The sequence below is a fragment of the Musca autumnalis genome, unplaced genomic scaffold (genome assembly GCF_047663935.1).
Source record: "Musca autumnalis isolate F117 unplaced genomic scaffold, ASM4766393v1 scaffold_1, whole genome shotgun sequence".
NCBI classification, from domain to species: domain Eukaryota; kingdom Metazoa; phylum Arthropoda; class Insecta; order Diptera; family Muscidae; genus Musca; species Musca autumnalis.
In genome coordinates, this window is record NW_027411644.1 from 298,561,784 (window position 1) to 298,578,217 (window position 16,434).

The 16,434-nt window shown below is 37.9% G+C and overlaps 1 protein-coding gene across 30 annotated transcripts in view; it reads right to left on the reverse strand.

The window, feature by feature from the left end:
- Positions 1 to 1,238: 1,238 nt before the first annotated feature.
- cher (filamin A protein cher) overlaps positions 1,239 to 16,434 on the reverse strand; it is a 261,724-nt gene continuing 246,528 nt past the window's right edge. For all 30 annotated transcript variants that reach the window (XM_073961896.1, XM_073961898.1, XM_073961894.1 and 27 more), the window contains 5 exons: positions 12,576 to 12,716; positions 5,268 to 5,437; positions 2,399 to 4,223; positions 2,126 to 2,332; positions 1,239 to 2,067 (listed from right to left, as the gene is read on the reverse strand). In XM_073961896.1, coding sequence (XP_073817997.1) covers positions 1,883 to 2,067; positions 2,126 to 2,332; positions 2,399 to 4,223; positions 5,268 to 5,437; positions 12,576 to 12,716 — 2,528 coding nt within the window. In that variant the 3' untranslated portion in view covers positions 1,239 to 1,882. The remainder of the gene's footprint in view (positions 2,068 to 2,125; positions 2,333 to 2,398; positions 4,224 to 5,267; positions 5,438 to 12,575; positions 12,717 to 16,434) is intronic.

A 16,434-nucleotide genomic window follows, 5' to 3' on the forward strand; every position in this document is an offset into this window, starting at 1 on the left:
TGTGTGACTGAATTTAGTCTAAAAATAAATGTGCCAAATTATATCGAAATCGGTTCAGATTTGGATATAGCTCCCATATATATGTTCGCCCGATTTCACGTATGTGCTGCACAAATCACGCTATATACGTCCGATTTTAATGAAATTTGGAATGTTTGACTGAATTTGGTTTAGAAATAAGTGTGCCAAATTATATAGAAATCGGTTCAGATTTGGATATAACTCCCATATATACTTTCGGCCGATTTCAGGTATTTTCTGTACCAAACACGCTATATATTTCCGATTTCGATGAAATTTGGAATGTGTGATTGAATTCAGTTTAGAAATAAATGTGCCAAATTATATCGAAATCGGTTCAGATTTGGATATAGCACCCATATATATTTTCGGCCGATTTCGCGTATTTACTGCTCCAAACACGCTATATAAGTCCGATTTCAGTGATATTTGGAATGTGTGACTGAATTTGGTCTGGAAATAAATGTGCCAAATTATATCAAAATCGGTTTAGATCTGGATATAGCTCCGATTTATATTTTACATATTCACGGTGGTGTAGGGTATCATATAGTCGGCCCCGCCCGACTTTGATCCTTTCCTTCCTGGTTTATATAACGGAAAAGTAGTGAAAATCTGGGTTTCTTACATTTTCAAATTTAAAGGGCATATCTTCTTTTTTCACAATGGATTGCTATTGATCCTTCTTCCTTTTAAAGGGGTGAAAAATATCTTTCGAACAAGTTATTTTTTTAAATCGGTTAACAAATGGGTAAGATATAGTGGTTTAAGTCTGAAGAACCCCACAAAAAACTATAACTGAATTTGTCGTTAGCCTAAAGGCTAAGTAAGGGTATACAAATTAAAATATTGCCAGATCAACATGAGTGAGAGAAAATAAGCCCTTTTAAAATCGATCTGATGAAAATAATTTAAATTCATTTTGATCCAACAACATTGGGATGGTGCAGTAGCCTCAATTCCTACTGGAATTTGACAAGTAATGTGTATAGGCTCCTAAAGAAAATCAAGTGCAATTATGAACAAATCTCATTGGAAGAAGGCAGTACAATGTTGCAATTGTGAATTCCACCTATCTCACTAGGAAATTTCTGAAGGACGGATAGGGGGATTTTTACAGGCTCTGTCTCTCAAAATTAGTCTGCAGACTTTGCGTGTAACAGTAGCTTTATGTGGAGTTTCACAATAATGAATAAAAAACCAATATCAAAATATAATTTTTTAATTGTTTTTATTTTTTTATTTATAAATAATTATTTTATATGTATGTTTTGAAAAAATATCATCATTAAAAAAAAACATAAAAAACATAATATATAATATGGATAACAGAAATACACTTTACTTTAAATTATATAATTGATTTAGCGAATGATCGCTTTTCATAAAAAAATAGAATTATATATTAAAATTATATTGCTCTTTTTATGGACTTCAATCGATAAAAACAAAATTAAATGAAAGGTATATGTAATTATGAAAAAAGGCAAAGGACATAAAAGTTAAAGGAAAAAAGAAAATAATTTAAAATCTAAATTAAAAAATGACAAATACATTCTTTTTTAAATTTCTTTAACTAACAACACGAGACTTTGTTTTAAAAATACGTTTTCGAGCATATGAATGATAGACGATGAAATCCTCCTTCATATTAATTTACAAAAAAGAATAAAAATTTAATATTTAAGAAACGTTTTTGTTGTTGTATAAAGCAAACTTATATTTAACAGGCATTGGAAGTGTGGAACTTTGTTTGCTTTAAGGATTTTTTTGTTTTTTTTTTTTCAATAGAAAAATACAAGACTTTCCAGGTTATTCCCCGGAGGGGGGTAGTGGTTGAGAAGTTGGTAATAACGACGACTTAGACATCAATTTGGAAAGGTGAGCCAGGAATATGTTCATCACCCCATTTGACTATTAAAATATATTGGCCACGATCGCGTACCAAGTAGCTGACATTGTAGTTATTGCGTCCGGTGTGTTTAATGCTGAATTCTTCGCATGGACCCTTGGGGCCATACATGCCGACATAAAGGATGTTGTTGCCTAAAGGAAAATTTAATTCAATGAATTGTCCACCATTAAAATCATTTCTGTTACTTACCAGCTTCGGTAGCTGAGATGGTGAAGGTATTGGTCTTGCCCATAAAGGCCTTCTTCAGACCCATACCCTTGGATGTTACCAGTGAGGCATCTGATTTAAAGGCAGGCATAACGATACCACTATTCTTACCACCCTTGGCAACCTTTGCCACGGTTTCCACCACAACGCTGGAAGTTTCTTGGGCACCTTCATCTACCATTTTATCACCTGAAAGCAAAAATACAAAACAAAATAACCAAAAATGCAAGGGTTTTGAATAATTTCCCCACTTACCTTCACAGCTGACTCTGAATGGTGAACCAATAATGTGAATATTGTTGTATTTCACCGAAACATAGTGATCTCCAGGCAACAATGGTGTATAGCGCACCTTATAACCCTCCTCGACTTCAGTACAATCCATGGCAACCTTAGATGGACCATCAATGGCCACTGACAATGTACCAACACCAGCATTGCAGGTATTAATAATGAAATCAGCCTTGTGTCCTGTCTTTACACACTCCAAACCAGAACCGGTGGCATGAACAGCAGCAGGATCGGCCACATCCTTACCGACCTTAATGCGGAAAGGTGATCCAGGAATATGAACACCATTGAATTTGACATGGATGGCGTGGATACCATTTTCACGAGGATAGAAACGCACCGAAGTCATATCACTGTCGATGGTTTGAATGAAACAATCATCATCGGTTCCAGAGGGAGCAACAATCTTGGCATCCAATTCACCCTTGGCTCCATTCTTACGTACCATAAATTGATAGGGAGCATCAGCCTGAATGCTACCTTCAGGGAATTGTTGGACTTCCAATTTGTGGGCATCACCGGCATCGGGGGAAATGTATACCTTGAAGGGCGAATCGGGAATATGGCGATCATTGAATTTCAAACCAACACGATATTCACCGGGTTCGGTGACTTTATAGGCAACATCACAGGAGCCATCTTTGCGATCCTTGAATTCGATTTCAGCCTTGCTGGGACCTTCAACTGAAATGGCCAAAGAGCCACCACCAGCTTCACGAGTCCATACATTGAATTCATTTGCCAAACCAACAACACCACGTTCCAAACCTGAACCACCAGCCTTAACCAAATGGCTGCCAAAGTCATGCAATGGACCAACAGTGAATTGGAAGGGAGAGCCGGGGATGTGCATATCCTTGTAACGTACAGAGACAGTGTGAACACCCAATTCCTTGGGAATAAAGTGAACCGAATAGAGACCATCTTCAACTTCCTGGATTTCAGCATCTTCGGTGACGTTGCTGGGTGATGTGACACGAGCAGCCAAATCGAAAGAGGTAATACCGGGCATTTTGAAGGTCAATTTACATTTGCTGCCAATTTCAGTAACGGGAACGGCATCACGTTCACGTTGGATCTTCTCACGTTTACGGTTGCTACCCTCACCGGTAACCTTGACAGTGAATGGTGAGCCCTCAACATGGTGATCGGCGAACTTCAAGTTGACAATATAATAACCGGGTTCAGTGGGCTTATAGGAGATGTTCAAGGTACCATCATCCTTGTCGGTACATTGGATTTCAGCCTTGCTGGGACCCTCAATGGATACCGACAAACCACCATAACCAGCGTTGCGGGTATCGACAGAGAACACATTCTCAGTATGAGTTTTACCTTCCTTCAAGCCGGCGCCGGTAACCTTAACCTTCTTGGCATCACCGACCTCACGTTCCATAACGGTAACCTTGAATGGTGAATTGGGAATATGTTTGCCCATGCGTTTCACAGAAACCATATGTTCACCAGTTTCACGTGGTGTAAAGGAAATGCCAATATTGCCGGTTGGCATTCGTTTCAAGAAGCAGGGTTCTTCCAAACCGCTTGGGGCCTGAATCGAAGCATTCAAAGCACGCAAATCATCATCGGTAATTTCACCAGGCATGGTGACCTCAGAGCAGGAGCCAACGGAGATTTGATTACGTTTACGGCCTTCACCAGTTACCTTGGCCACATAGGGTGAGCCATTAATGTGTTTATCACCAAAGCGGACAGAAACATGATATTCACCGGGGGCAGTGGGTAAATATTGCACCGAAACGGTACCATCTTTGTTGTCGTGATAGTTAATCTGAAAATATAGTTTGTTTTCGGGGGGAGAGAAAAAGAAAGAAAAGCCATTGGATTTAAAGCTGCGGGATATGTTAAGAGGTACAACTAATTAACTAAAGACTATTGACTTATCGAGAGAGATAATTACCACATAACGCCTGAACGTATGCTTTAGTTTTTTGGCACTTGTTAATGGTTACACATTTTAAAAATTTTAGGTTAAGAATTAAATGAGGGGGAAGAAGGCTTCTTAAAATGGAAAATGGACTAACAAAAAGGGGATACACTATGGGTACAAACCGACTACATGTCACACTACAATAATGTCAAGTTAAATAGTATTTTACTTATTTTTTTAATGGACTCTTCACAAATATATCACAAAATGTGGAACGAGGAGATTTATTTATTTATCTATTATTGTTTTTGTTAACTAACAGAGTGGAAATAAGACGTTATTGTCTATTAGGCATTCACCTCATATTAGGTGTGTTCCAGAACTGCAAGAATCTACTCATTTTTACCATTGTTTTTTTTATATCATAAAGAAAAAATTGTTATAGTAGTAAAAAATGTTAGATTCTTGCAGTTTCTGGAACATACCAATTAGTTTTGTATATGCATACTGAGCCAAATGTTTTCAAAATTCTATCGACTTTACCCAGTTGTTTCTACTGAGTGGAATTCGATATAATTTTGAGCGTTTGGCTTTGGTCACCAATTAGTTAAGTTATTCAAGACGTTATGTGGCAATTATCATAAATTTGTTATATACGAGACATTACTTTCTGTTATGGCAATAATTTGCAGATGTTATAGCAATTTGCAAATATATAGAAAAATAATGAATTAATGAAATGTTTTCAAGATAATATGGTACACATTGGCTCTGTTCCAGAACCTGCAAGATAACAAATTTTCCTTTATGATATCGGAAAAAATAGTAAAAATTAGTAGATTCTTGCAGTTCTGAAACAGGCCAATAAGTTTTTGAAATTTATGAAAATGAAACATGGAACCCAGCTGAGAATATCACAACCCCACTGTTTTGTTCTTTACTTACATCAACTTTGCTGGGACCTTCTACGGCCATGGTTAAACCAGCAGCACTGGCACCTTTGGTGGAAATGGTGAAGTTGCATGGTTCGCCAGTAACACCGTGAGTCAAGCCGGGGCCATAGGCTGTAACATAACCAGAGGTGATCGAGTCCACATGGAATTTGAAGGGGGATCCTGTAAAATTGGAAAATCAAATTTAAATTAGAAAATAAAGCTTCACAAAATCGGATTTTTATTTTCAAAAAGCCTACAGCAAAACAATTCTCAACAACAAAAATTAGATTTAAATATAATAAAAATGTACAATTAATTGCAAATTTTATAGGAAAAAGATTAGCAACAAAGGATAATAGAACATTTTTGTAAATGGTCATCTACGAACATCCCAGAAAAGGTTTGGATATAGTATTCTTTCATAGCTTAAGCAATAATATGTGTCCCCCATATTTTACAGAGTCCTGTCGATCAAATGAACTAAGAGATCAACTGAAATAACTAAACATTCTATGACGAACCAACTGAAAAGGGAACCTCCAATAACATTGCTTCTTCAAAATTTAACATCACCTCCGCACAGGCTTTTGGCACTCCCACAACTCCAAGCCTATGAGCACATTTCATATATCAACCATTAAAATAATGAAAGACCCTCTCACAATAAATGTTATGTCCAAAAGAATAGAGGGTGAGAGTATTTACTACAGATGGTCGAGCGGAATTGATGTTATCGATTCCTAGATGTATCTCATCCTTCCTATGATATAATGTAGAACATTGCAAAACAAGGATCACATAAACGGTTCCACCGAAAGAAGAACCCAAAAGTTAATTCACATTAATGTTAAGTTTCATTTTCGACGAAGGGGGATTATTAGTAACTCCCCCCTGGACTATCAGAGGCACTAAGAGATTAAAAAAAAATACTGAAGAGCCCTTGAACGTGGATTTTTAGAAATATTTTATGAGATTATGAGAAGCACAAATATGGATTTTTTGAGTGTATTTTATGAGACATTTTTTTTTAAATATTTTTTCAGAGACCATCGGGGCTTTAAACTTGAATTCTTTTAGTATTTTTGGGGGATTATCAGACGTGACGTAGGAGATGAAAGATACCAAGGAACGGTCCTGACCGGCTTTAACATGGCAAAGTCCAGGATTTATCTTGGTCCCTCTTGCATCTCAAGTGGACACTGACCTCCCCGTGGTGTCACCTGGGGAACTGCCTTTAACACCCGTTAAAGGTAGTGAGCTAACATGTGCCGCGCGTTCACCCATAAGAACGTTAAAAACTTGGGTTTGGGCGTCGGGTTAGTAACCCTCCTCTTGAAAAAACAGCCTGCTATGAAAAAACGAAAGAAAAGAAAAACAAACCCCTCTAAAGTTGACGACCCCCGCAAACGTTTTAAGGACCATGATCTGCAAATCTGCACCTGGAATGTTCACACTCTTTATAGAGAAGGTGCAGTTTACGCATTGGCAAATGTACTTGAAAAGTACAAGGCCATCCAGGAAATACGATGGAACGGGAAAGGCGTCACAACAACACCTCAAGGTGACGCGCTGTATTATAGCTGCAATGACACAAAGCATGAGTTTGGTTGCGGATTTGTAGTTGGTCAGAGGTTAAACATCTGGTCTCCAGCTTCACCCCAGTGAATGAAAGACTCGCTGCAATTCGATTAAAAGCAAAATTCTTCAACATCAGCTTTATTTGCGCTCATGCTCCCACTGATGACAAGGACGAACAGACCAAAGATATATTTTACGAGCGCTTCGAAGAAACTTATGGCCGTTGCCCTGCCAATGACATTAAAATTATACTAGGCGATTTTTATGCCAAAATTGGAAAGTAGAATATCTTTGGCCCAACAGTCGGGAAATTCAGTCTCCAGTGTGAAACATCTGACAATGGTATGAGGCTGATAGACTTTGTAGCTGCAAAAAACCAGATTTACCAGATTTAAGCATCTCGACATTCATAAGGGCACCTGGCTATCGCCAGATCAAAGAACAAGACATCAAATTGATCATGTTGTGATAGATGGAAGATATGCATCAAGCGTGTTGGATGTACGATCGTTCCGAGGTGCAAACATGGACTCGGACCACTACCTTGTTGCAGGAAAGGTACGTACCAGATTAAACGTAGCAAACAAAGTGCGAACAGACACATTACGGAAGTTGGACATCGGTAAGCTGCAATCACAGCAGCTAGCCACAGCATATTCCACTCAACTAGCCCTATTGCTTAACGCGAACACTCCTTGTCCCGATAACATAACACAATGGCAAAATATTGCCCACTCCATGCAAACATCCGCAAAATCCATACTTGGATACCAGAGACCTCCACAAAGGAATTCATGGAATGACCAGGAGTGTCGTGCTGCTACCGAAGAGAAAAATGCGGGATATAGAGCTACTATACAATCAGTAGCAACGCTTAGCGCACGAGAGAGATATCGGGAGAAAAGGAGAGAAGAGAAACGTCTTTTCCGCAAGAAAAAGAGAGAAATGGAAAAGCGGGAGCGTGAAAAAATGGAGATGTACAGGAGCCAGAATGAAGTCCGAAAATTCTACCAAAGAGTGAAACATCAAACAGATGGCTTTGGTACAGGCACATCCCCCTGTAGAGACCAGCAAGGTAATCTGGTAACTGATGCAGATAGTGTGATAAGGATATGGAAAGAGCATTTTCCCAAACTGTTGGTATCCAATAGTTGCGAAGTCGACGAAGGTACCACAGATCCAATCCCAGAAGATGGTACTGAATGTATAGCACCCGGCCAAGATGAGGTAAAGACAGCAATAAACCGGCTGAAGAATTATAAGGCAGCAGGAGCTGATGGCCTACCAGTCGAGCAGTTCAAAACCGGAGGCGACACGCTGTATACACCTTCATCAGCTAGTTAGCTCCATCTAGCAGGAAGAACGCGTACCCGACGATTGGAACCTGAGCATCCTGTGTCCCGTCCATTAGAAATGAGATAATACTTTATGCTCCAACTATAGGGGCATAAATCTTCTCCCTATCGCCTACAAGATAGTGTCAGGAATATTGTGCGAACGACTAAAGCCCATGGTCAACGATATTTACCCTGCGGCAAATCCTGGAGAAGACCCAAGAGATGCAGATCAACACCTACCACCTTTTTGTCGATTCTAAAGCAGCCTTCGACAGCCCGCTACGTTCAAAGGTATTCCAAGCCATGTCTGAATTTGGTATCCCCGCAAAGGCCATTCGGCTTTGTAAAATGACTCTAACTGACACAAGATCTTCAGTTAAAATAGGAAAGAACCTCTCCGAAGAGTTTTGTACCAAAAGAGGTTTCAGGCAAGGAGACAGCCTTTCGTGTGATCTTTTTTACATCCTGCTAGAAAAGGTTATACGAGAGGCAAACATCAAAAGAAGTGGCACAATCTACACCAATAGCCACATGTTACTTGCTTATGCTGATGATATAGACATCATGGGACGATCAGTGAAAGTAGTAATCGATACCTTTATGAAGGTCGAAGGAGAATCTGCTAAAGTGGGTCTGGCGGTAAACGGCGGGAAGACCAAGTTGAGGGTGTCGACGCGCAAAGCGTCCATTGAGATCGGACCAACTGTGGAAGTTGGTTCCTATAATTTTGAGGTAGTAAAAGTCTTCGTATACCTCGGCACCGTCGTAAATACAACAAACAAACGACATCAGTTGTGAAATAAAAAGAAAAATTGTATTGGCCAACAGATGCCAATTTGGCTTAAGTAAGCACTTCAAAAACAAAGCCACAACTCGTCAAACAAAAATAAAGCTTTACAAAACACTGATACTACCCGTGCTGATGTATGGTACTTGCGCAAGCAGATAAGGCAGTGCTTGGCGTGTTTGAGAGAAAAATTCTTCGAAAGATCTACGGACCGATCTGCGTTGACGGTGAATATCGACGTCGTATGAACCACGAGCAGTATCTGCTATACAACGACATCAATATTGTTAAACGTATCGAGATGCAGCGATTGCTTTGGCTAGGCCATATAATAAGAATGAGCGATGATGAACCCGCTAAAAAGGCGTATAAATTCGAGCCTCATGGCGGTGCACGCAGAATTGGCAGGCCAAAGAATAGATGGAGCAAACAAGTGGATGATGAGATGACGCGGCTCGGTATTCCAGAAAGCGAAGCACTAAACAGAGAGAATTGGAGATCTTTTCTTAGTTCGGTCTATGGAACAAATGTTCTGTAATGGGCCAGCTAAGTAAGTGAGTAATCAGAATCCCAAACGTGGATTTTTAAGAATATTTTATGGGGGACTATCAGAACCCCGAACGTGAATTTCTTAAGAATATTTTATGAGGGACGATCAGAACACCAAACTTGGATGTTTTTAAGAATATTTTATGAGACACTATCAGAACTCCAACCGTGGATTTTTTACGAATATTTTATGAGGGAGTATCAGAACCCCAAACGTAGATTTTTTTAAAATATTTTATGTGGGACTATCAGAACCCCAAACGTAGATTTTTTTAGAATATTTTATGTGGGACTATCAGAACCCCAAACATGAATTTCTTAAAAATATTTTATGAGGGACGATCAGTACACCCAACTTGGATTTTTATAATAATTGTTCCACAAACATCCCAGATTGGACAAGGGACACTTCTCTCATATCAATGAATACACCGCGATTCATATTAGCTCAATGGGACCTATCGCCGAGTCCGAACGGCGTGTCTTAAGACACCACTTGTAGAGAAGTTTTGCATGGTTGAAATACTCAGGAATTGTCGCCAACATTACTGAGGGGTATTTTGCCACCGTTGAACATTTTTGATGTTGCTTAGTCAGGGAATCGAACCCACGACCTTCAGTGTGTAAGGCGGGCTTGGATTTTTAATCGAACCTAAAATGGGTTATGCGATCATAAAATGCGTTATAATCGTTGCTTTTTATACCCTAAGCCTTTATACAATCGAGGGACGAAATCCGCTTTATAAAATTGTTAGTCGTTTAAGTCCTGTCCGTCTGACTGTTATGCACGATAACTCTCGAGTGGATAAATCGATTCAGTACAAGACATATTGCAGGCAAAGATCAAGTTCGAATATGGACTATAACAGTCCACTCCTTCGGGTACATCCTCACAAAACTTAAAAACTTTTCACGAAAGTGCAGTTTAAAATTCATATTTTGTCAAATTCGAAGATTGGCCACATCGATGTACTCAATCGGGTACCCACGAAAAATTTCAAAATTTCTCGAAGGGAGTAACCGATTTGGACCAAACTTTGCACATCGTAATGTTATACCCCGGTTACACTTAACCGGATTAACCCAGTGGGTTTGGATTTCAAATGTCAATTCCATAGCGCAAACGTCAAATAAATCCTCTCGAAGTGTATTAACCCGCAAAAAACTGTAGTGTAACCGTACTATTACTTTTAATTTTTTGAGGTTCCTTTGTCGATACCATATCGGATAGCAGATATGCGATCATATTTTTTATTTAGAGGAATCATCTAGGTAGCAATCGTGGCTTTTTTACAATCATATTTATACCCTCAGCATTTATGCTAACGAGAGTATATCATCGAAATAATGATTTTAGGCCCCAAGTATTTTTGGACGAAATGTGTTTCAGACAATTTGGAGTCGATTGAGCAATGTTCGTCCGTCTGTCTGGCTGGAGCGAACGATAACTCTCGAACGGATGAACCATTCGGTTCAAATTTTGGCTTTCGTAATATTTTGTCCAAACTTAGTTTAAGTTCGAAGATAGGCTATATCGGTCCACTCCATCCGGTACCACCCCCACAAAAGTTCAAAAATGTTCGGAAAATTGTACGTACGATAACTCTTGAAGGGAGAAACCGATTTGGTCCATACTTTGCAAATCGTTAAATGTCTGCCAGACTTAGATGAGGTGCCAATATGGACTGAATCGGTCCGCTCCTTCGGGTACCTCCCACACAAAATTTGGGATAAGTTCAGTTTAGGACCTGCTCTCGAATCGCTTTGATTTTTGTTTTAGCAACTTGAATATACTGCCCCCTATACGACGGTACAAGTTTCATCAGGGGCAAGTCCACACTTCCTGAGAAAATAGCCTGAAAGTTGCAAAAAAACTCCTATGACATCGTGTGAGGTGGTTGGAGCGCATAATAACTCTCGAACGGATCTGCCGATTCGGTGCAAAATTTGGCCTTAGTAATATTTTGTCCAAACATAGATTAAGTTCGAAGATAAGCCATATCGGTCCACTCCTTCAGGTACCTCCCCTACAAAAGTTCAAAAATGTTCGGAAAAATTGTGAGCATGATAACTCTTGAAGGGAGTGGCCGAATCGGTCCATACATTACACATCCTAATATATCTACCAGATATAGATCAGGTTAAGACCTGCTATCGAATCACTTTGATTTTTGTTGAATCAACTTGCATTTGCTGCCTCAATTACGATGGTAAATTTTTTTTCAGGGGCAAGTCCATAGTTCTTGATCAAACAGCCCGAAGGGTGTAAAACCCTCTATGGCACCATGTAGTGGTTGGAGAGCACGACAACTCTCGAACCAAATACTGAGTGGACCACCACACATTGCATGTCGTAGTATTTCTTCCAATATTAGATGAAATTCGAAGGTGGTGCTTATGGATCCACTCCTTTTGGTACCTCCCCAAAAAATTCGAAAATATTCGTTAAAATGGTACGCGCGATATCTCATAAACAGGGCAACCCGGTTATGGGTCTGTTCGAGGATCACTTGAAAATTTTTACCTAGTGGTCTTGTTTACAGCGATGTCATGTTTTTCGTAGGCAAGTACATGCTTCCTGATATAATGGTCCAAAACCTCTGAATTATATGGTGACCAACTGAAACGACAGGTGGTCGTGATATCTATCGAATGGCACCCAAAATAAGACCGACTTCCAAAATGGACTTTTTCGTTCCATTCCTTTAGATATCTTCCCCGCAAAACTTTTTGAGCTTCTATCGAAATCAATATTTTGCCGGTTCATAAGCACAAAATTTTTAAGATCCCCTAAATATAAACGTTTTTGGAAAAAAGTGTTTCAATGTTTAATAGTGCAAAAGCTCTAAATTCTACGGTGACACACTGCACGAAAGGAATGTCTCCCAATATATGATCCTATCTCAAAATGGACAATATGGGTCCATTCCTTCAATTTTAATCCAAATCCATATTTAGCTAGTATTCGAACTGTCCATTGATGCAAGTTTAAATTCACACAGGCTGAGGGTATAACTCTGTCGGCAAAGCCGACTCATCCTTTTTTACTGCTTTTGTCTCAACTTACCTTGAACAGGTTCACCATTGTATTTGACAATCAATTCGTGGGAACCCTCTTCTTTGGGATCATATTTAACCGAAACGGTACCATCACGATTGTCTTGGATAATGGGCTTGTCAATTTTTCCGCTGGGCATTTTGACTTCAGCTAAAAATGAAAGCAAAAGAGAAAAACAACAAAATTAAAATACTATACGTATAAATATGTAAACTTAAAATTATGAAAATAAAAATACTTTATTAAAAAGATTATTCTGGGATAGGATTATTTTTCCCCATCAATGCAAAAACGAAATCAAATAAAATACAAATTCCTAGTTTAAGGGGGTGTGATGGAAGATGTAAAGGAAATCTCATATAAATGGACTAGAATACAATCAAACAAAGAATGAAAATCAAGAAAAACAATATTTAATGAGAATGTGTCCAAATCTTTTAATGATTCACTTGTTAATTGGTGATGCAATACTGTTGTTGTTGTTACTTTTGTTTTTTGTGGATCTATTTCAAATAATGCGCTATTTTGAAAATATTTTTATTATATTGTTTGTTGTTGTTTCTGTTTTCGGTATGCTATAAAAATAGCAGCATTTTTGCAAATGTTTATAAATATTTATTTTTCAAAACAACAATAAAGTGAAATGTCGATATGAAAACATAAAATGAGTAGGAATGTTTTAACATATGGAGAAAAACATAAAAAAATGTTTTTTTTTTGGATATATGCGAAATGCCATAATTTATTTTCAAGGATAAAGAAAAAAATATATTTTATAATTTTAAATAATTAATTTTAATTTCTTTTTAAATCTATAGAAATTTTGGAATAAACAATTTCGAATGAAATATTTGAAACTTTAAATTTTTCAATTTATTTTATAAATGAGAACCTAGCCCATAGGTCCAAGAGCGCTTCCAAAAACTACAAACATGTACTACTCATGTTTGAATGTATTTTTAATTCCATAAAAAAAATCCAAGAAAATTACACATCAAAAGGACTTGTTTGATCATAAATTAATCTAAATCCCATAACTTAAATAAACTATTTCCACATTATGAGCCATTAAAGCCAAGTTAATATAAACACTAAACGCACAGAACCATTAATTAAAAAGCCTTTTAACGATATTAACGTTCTCCCAAAAAGACGGAGAAAAAGAAGAAGCTAAACCCCAACAACAACATCATCATCCAAAGTGATAAACAACCAAAAAAACCGTAAAATTTTCTATAAATCACTGACGCGTGCCAAATGTTTTAGAATCGCACAGAAGATATGCGAAAAAAATTATAAACATACATTGTCATAAATATACAAACATATGTACATTGTTTGTTTTAAAAGCGGCACATAAAGAACACCCGGACAGACATTCAATAAACTATTTGCGTTCGTATTCACTGAAAAATTTCACATATGGGTCACTAGCGCCAGTCTGCCATATGGACTATGCCGATCATCGTTGTTATTATAATGATAATCATGTTGTGGTTGTGTGGATGATAAGATCGATGATGTGAAATAAATTAAGAGCCAGTGATGAAATCTAGAGCTTTGGAGAGGTTGAAGGCTACATAATGCCGTACATTATTTATATAATAGGTACACTATCAATTCACAGATGAGGATTTAATACAAAAATTTAGGATTTTTCCAAGTAACCTTTTAAACTTTGAAATTATTGAACCATTAGTTTTCCTATGTCCACTTAACATTAGGTCTGTTTGAAAACCCAAAATTTTTGCAAATTCTTATTGAATGTGACACTACCGTACATTTTCAAGGAGCGAGGAGAAAAAAATCGACATACCAGTAAATGTCATGCTCTTCTAGTCAATCAACAGGTTGTGTGAACAGTGGTTGATCATGGGTTAGTCGGTTCTAAGTTCAAGGCGAATTCCGAAAATTTCAAAGTTACAATTAAAAGAGAATATTTACATATTCTTGCGAGAATTTTCAACGAAGGGGAATCCAGTTCCAATTCCGTAATCTGTGAAGAAGACGTCCAGAGGTATCGGAAGAGTTTTCTTCTCTGTTTTATGGTAGTACTACTATGGAAGTCTTTTTAAGGGAGATAAAACGCATGTACATCGTTTAAAATGTAGTTTCTTAATGAAAACCGGTTGTCCAGCAACCGAGAGGAAATTGACAAAGATGTTTCGAAAAATCTGTAGCTGAGAACTTAAAAAAATTTAGGTTAACGAGGTTAAAAACACTTTTATATGACCAAGAAAGTGATTCATTAAAAAAAGGTTTTGGACTCCAAGTATGTTTGGACGAAATCAATTTCATACAATTTGGAGTCGATTTAGCCTAGCCCGTCCGTCTGTCCGATAACTCATGAACGGATCAACCTATTTGATCCTATTTGTTCCACTTGTTTGCGCCATCTATTCTTTGTCCTGCCAATTCTGCGTGCACCGCCATGTGGCTCGAATTTATACGCCTTTTTTAGCGGGTTCATCATCGCTCATTCTTATTATATGGCCTAGCCAACGCAATCGCTGCATCGCGATACGTTTAACTAGATTGATGTCGTTGTATAGCAGATACAGCTTGTGGTTCATACGACGTCGATATTCACCGTCAACGTAGATCGGTCCGTAGATCTTTCGAAGAATTTTTCTCTCAAACACGCCAAGCACTGTCTTATCTGCTTGCGCAAGTACCCAGTCTTCGGAACCATACATCATCACGGGTAGTATCTGTGTTTTGTAAAGCGTTATTTTTGTTTGGCGAGTTGTGGCTTTGTTTTTGAAGTGCATACTTAAGCCAAAGTAGCATCTGTTGGCCAATACAATTCTTCTTTTTATTTCACAACTGATGTCGTTTGTTGTGTTTATGACGGTGCCGAGGTATACGAAGTCTTTTACTACCTCAAAATTATAGGAACCAACTTCAACAGTTGGTCCGATCAGACCCACTTTAGCAGATTCTCCTTCGACCTTCATAAAGGTATCGGTTACTTCTTACTGATCGTTCCATGATGTCTATATCATCAGCATAAGTAAGGGGTAGTTTACACTATACATAAATGTCATATGACATGAAATTTTCCATCGTTATATCGACACCTCCAAATAATAGTATGCTAAGTCTAAAAAGTGAGTTTAGCAGGAGAAGCTCTCAAAGTTTGGAAATTTTTTTGAACTTCAGTACTATGCTAAGTCAATATTTGTTTATAACTTCTGTTCGGATTGACCGATCATTACCAAACTTAGACAGAATTTAAGTTAGATGACGTTCGACACCTCCATATAATAGTTTGCTAATTCTGAAAAGCGAGTTTTGCAGGACAAGCTCTAAAAGTTTGGAAATTTCTTTGACCTTCAGTACTATGCTAAGTAAATATTTGTTTATAACTTCTGTTCGGATTGTCCGATCATTACCAAAATTTGACAGAATTTAAGTTAAAGGACGTTAAATATAAAAATGTAAAGAACTTGAAAACATGCTAAGTCGACTTAGCATACTATTGTTTGGAGGCGTCGATATATTCGCTAATATTTGCAATATTGGTGATTTTCCTGACGCCATTTACTCTGTGGGCCCACACCAGCAAAAATATAAAAAAACTACGTCTCCACATTGCCTCCGTGGGTAGATATGGAAGGGTTTTTTTCGTGTCGTATGACATTGATAGATAGTGTAAACTACCTCTAAGTAACATGTGTCTATTGGTGTAGATTGTGCCACTTCTTTTGACGTTTGCCTCTCGTATAACCTTTTCAAGCAGGATGTTGAAAAGATCACATGAAAGGCTGTATCCTTGCCTGAAACCTCTTTTGGTACAAAACTCTTCGGAGAGGTTCTTTCCTGTTTCAACTGAAGATCATTTTACAAAGCCGAATGAGCTTTGCAG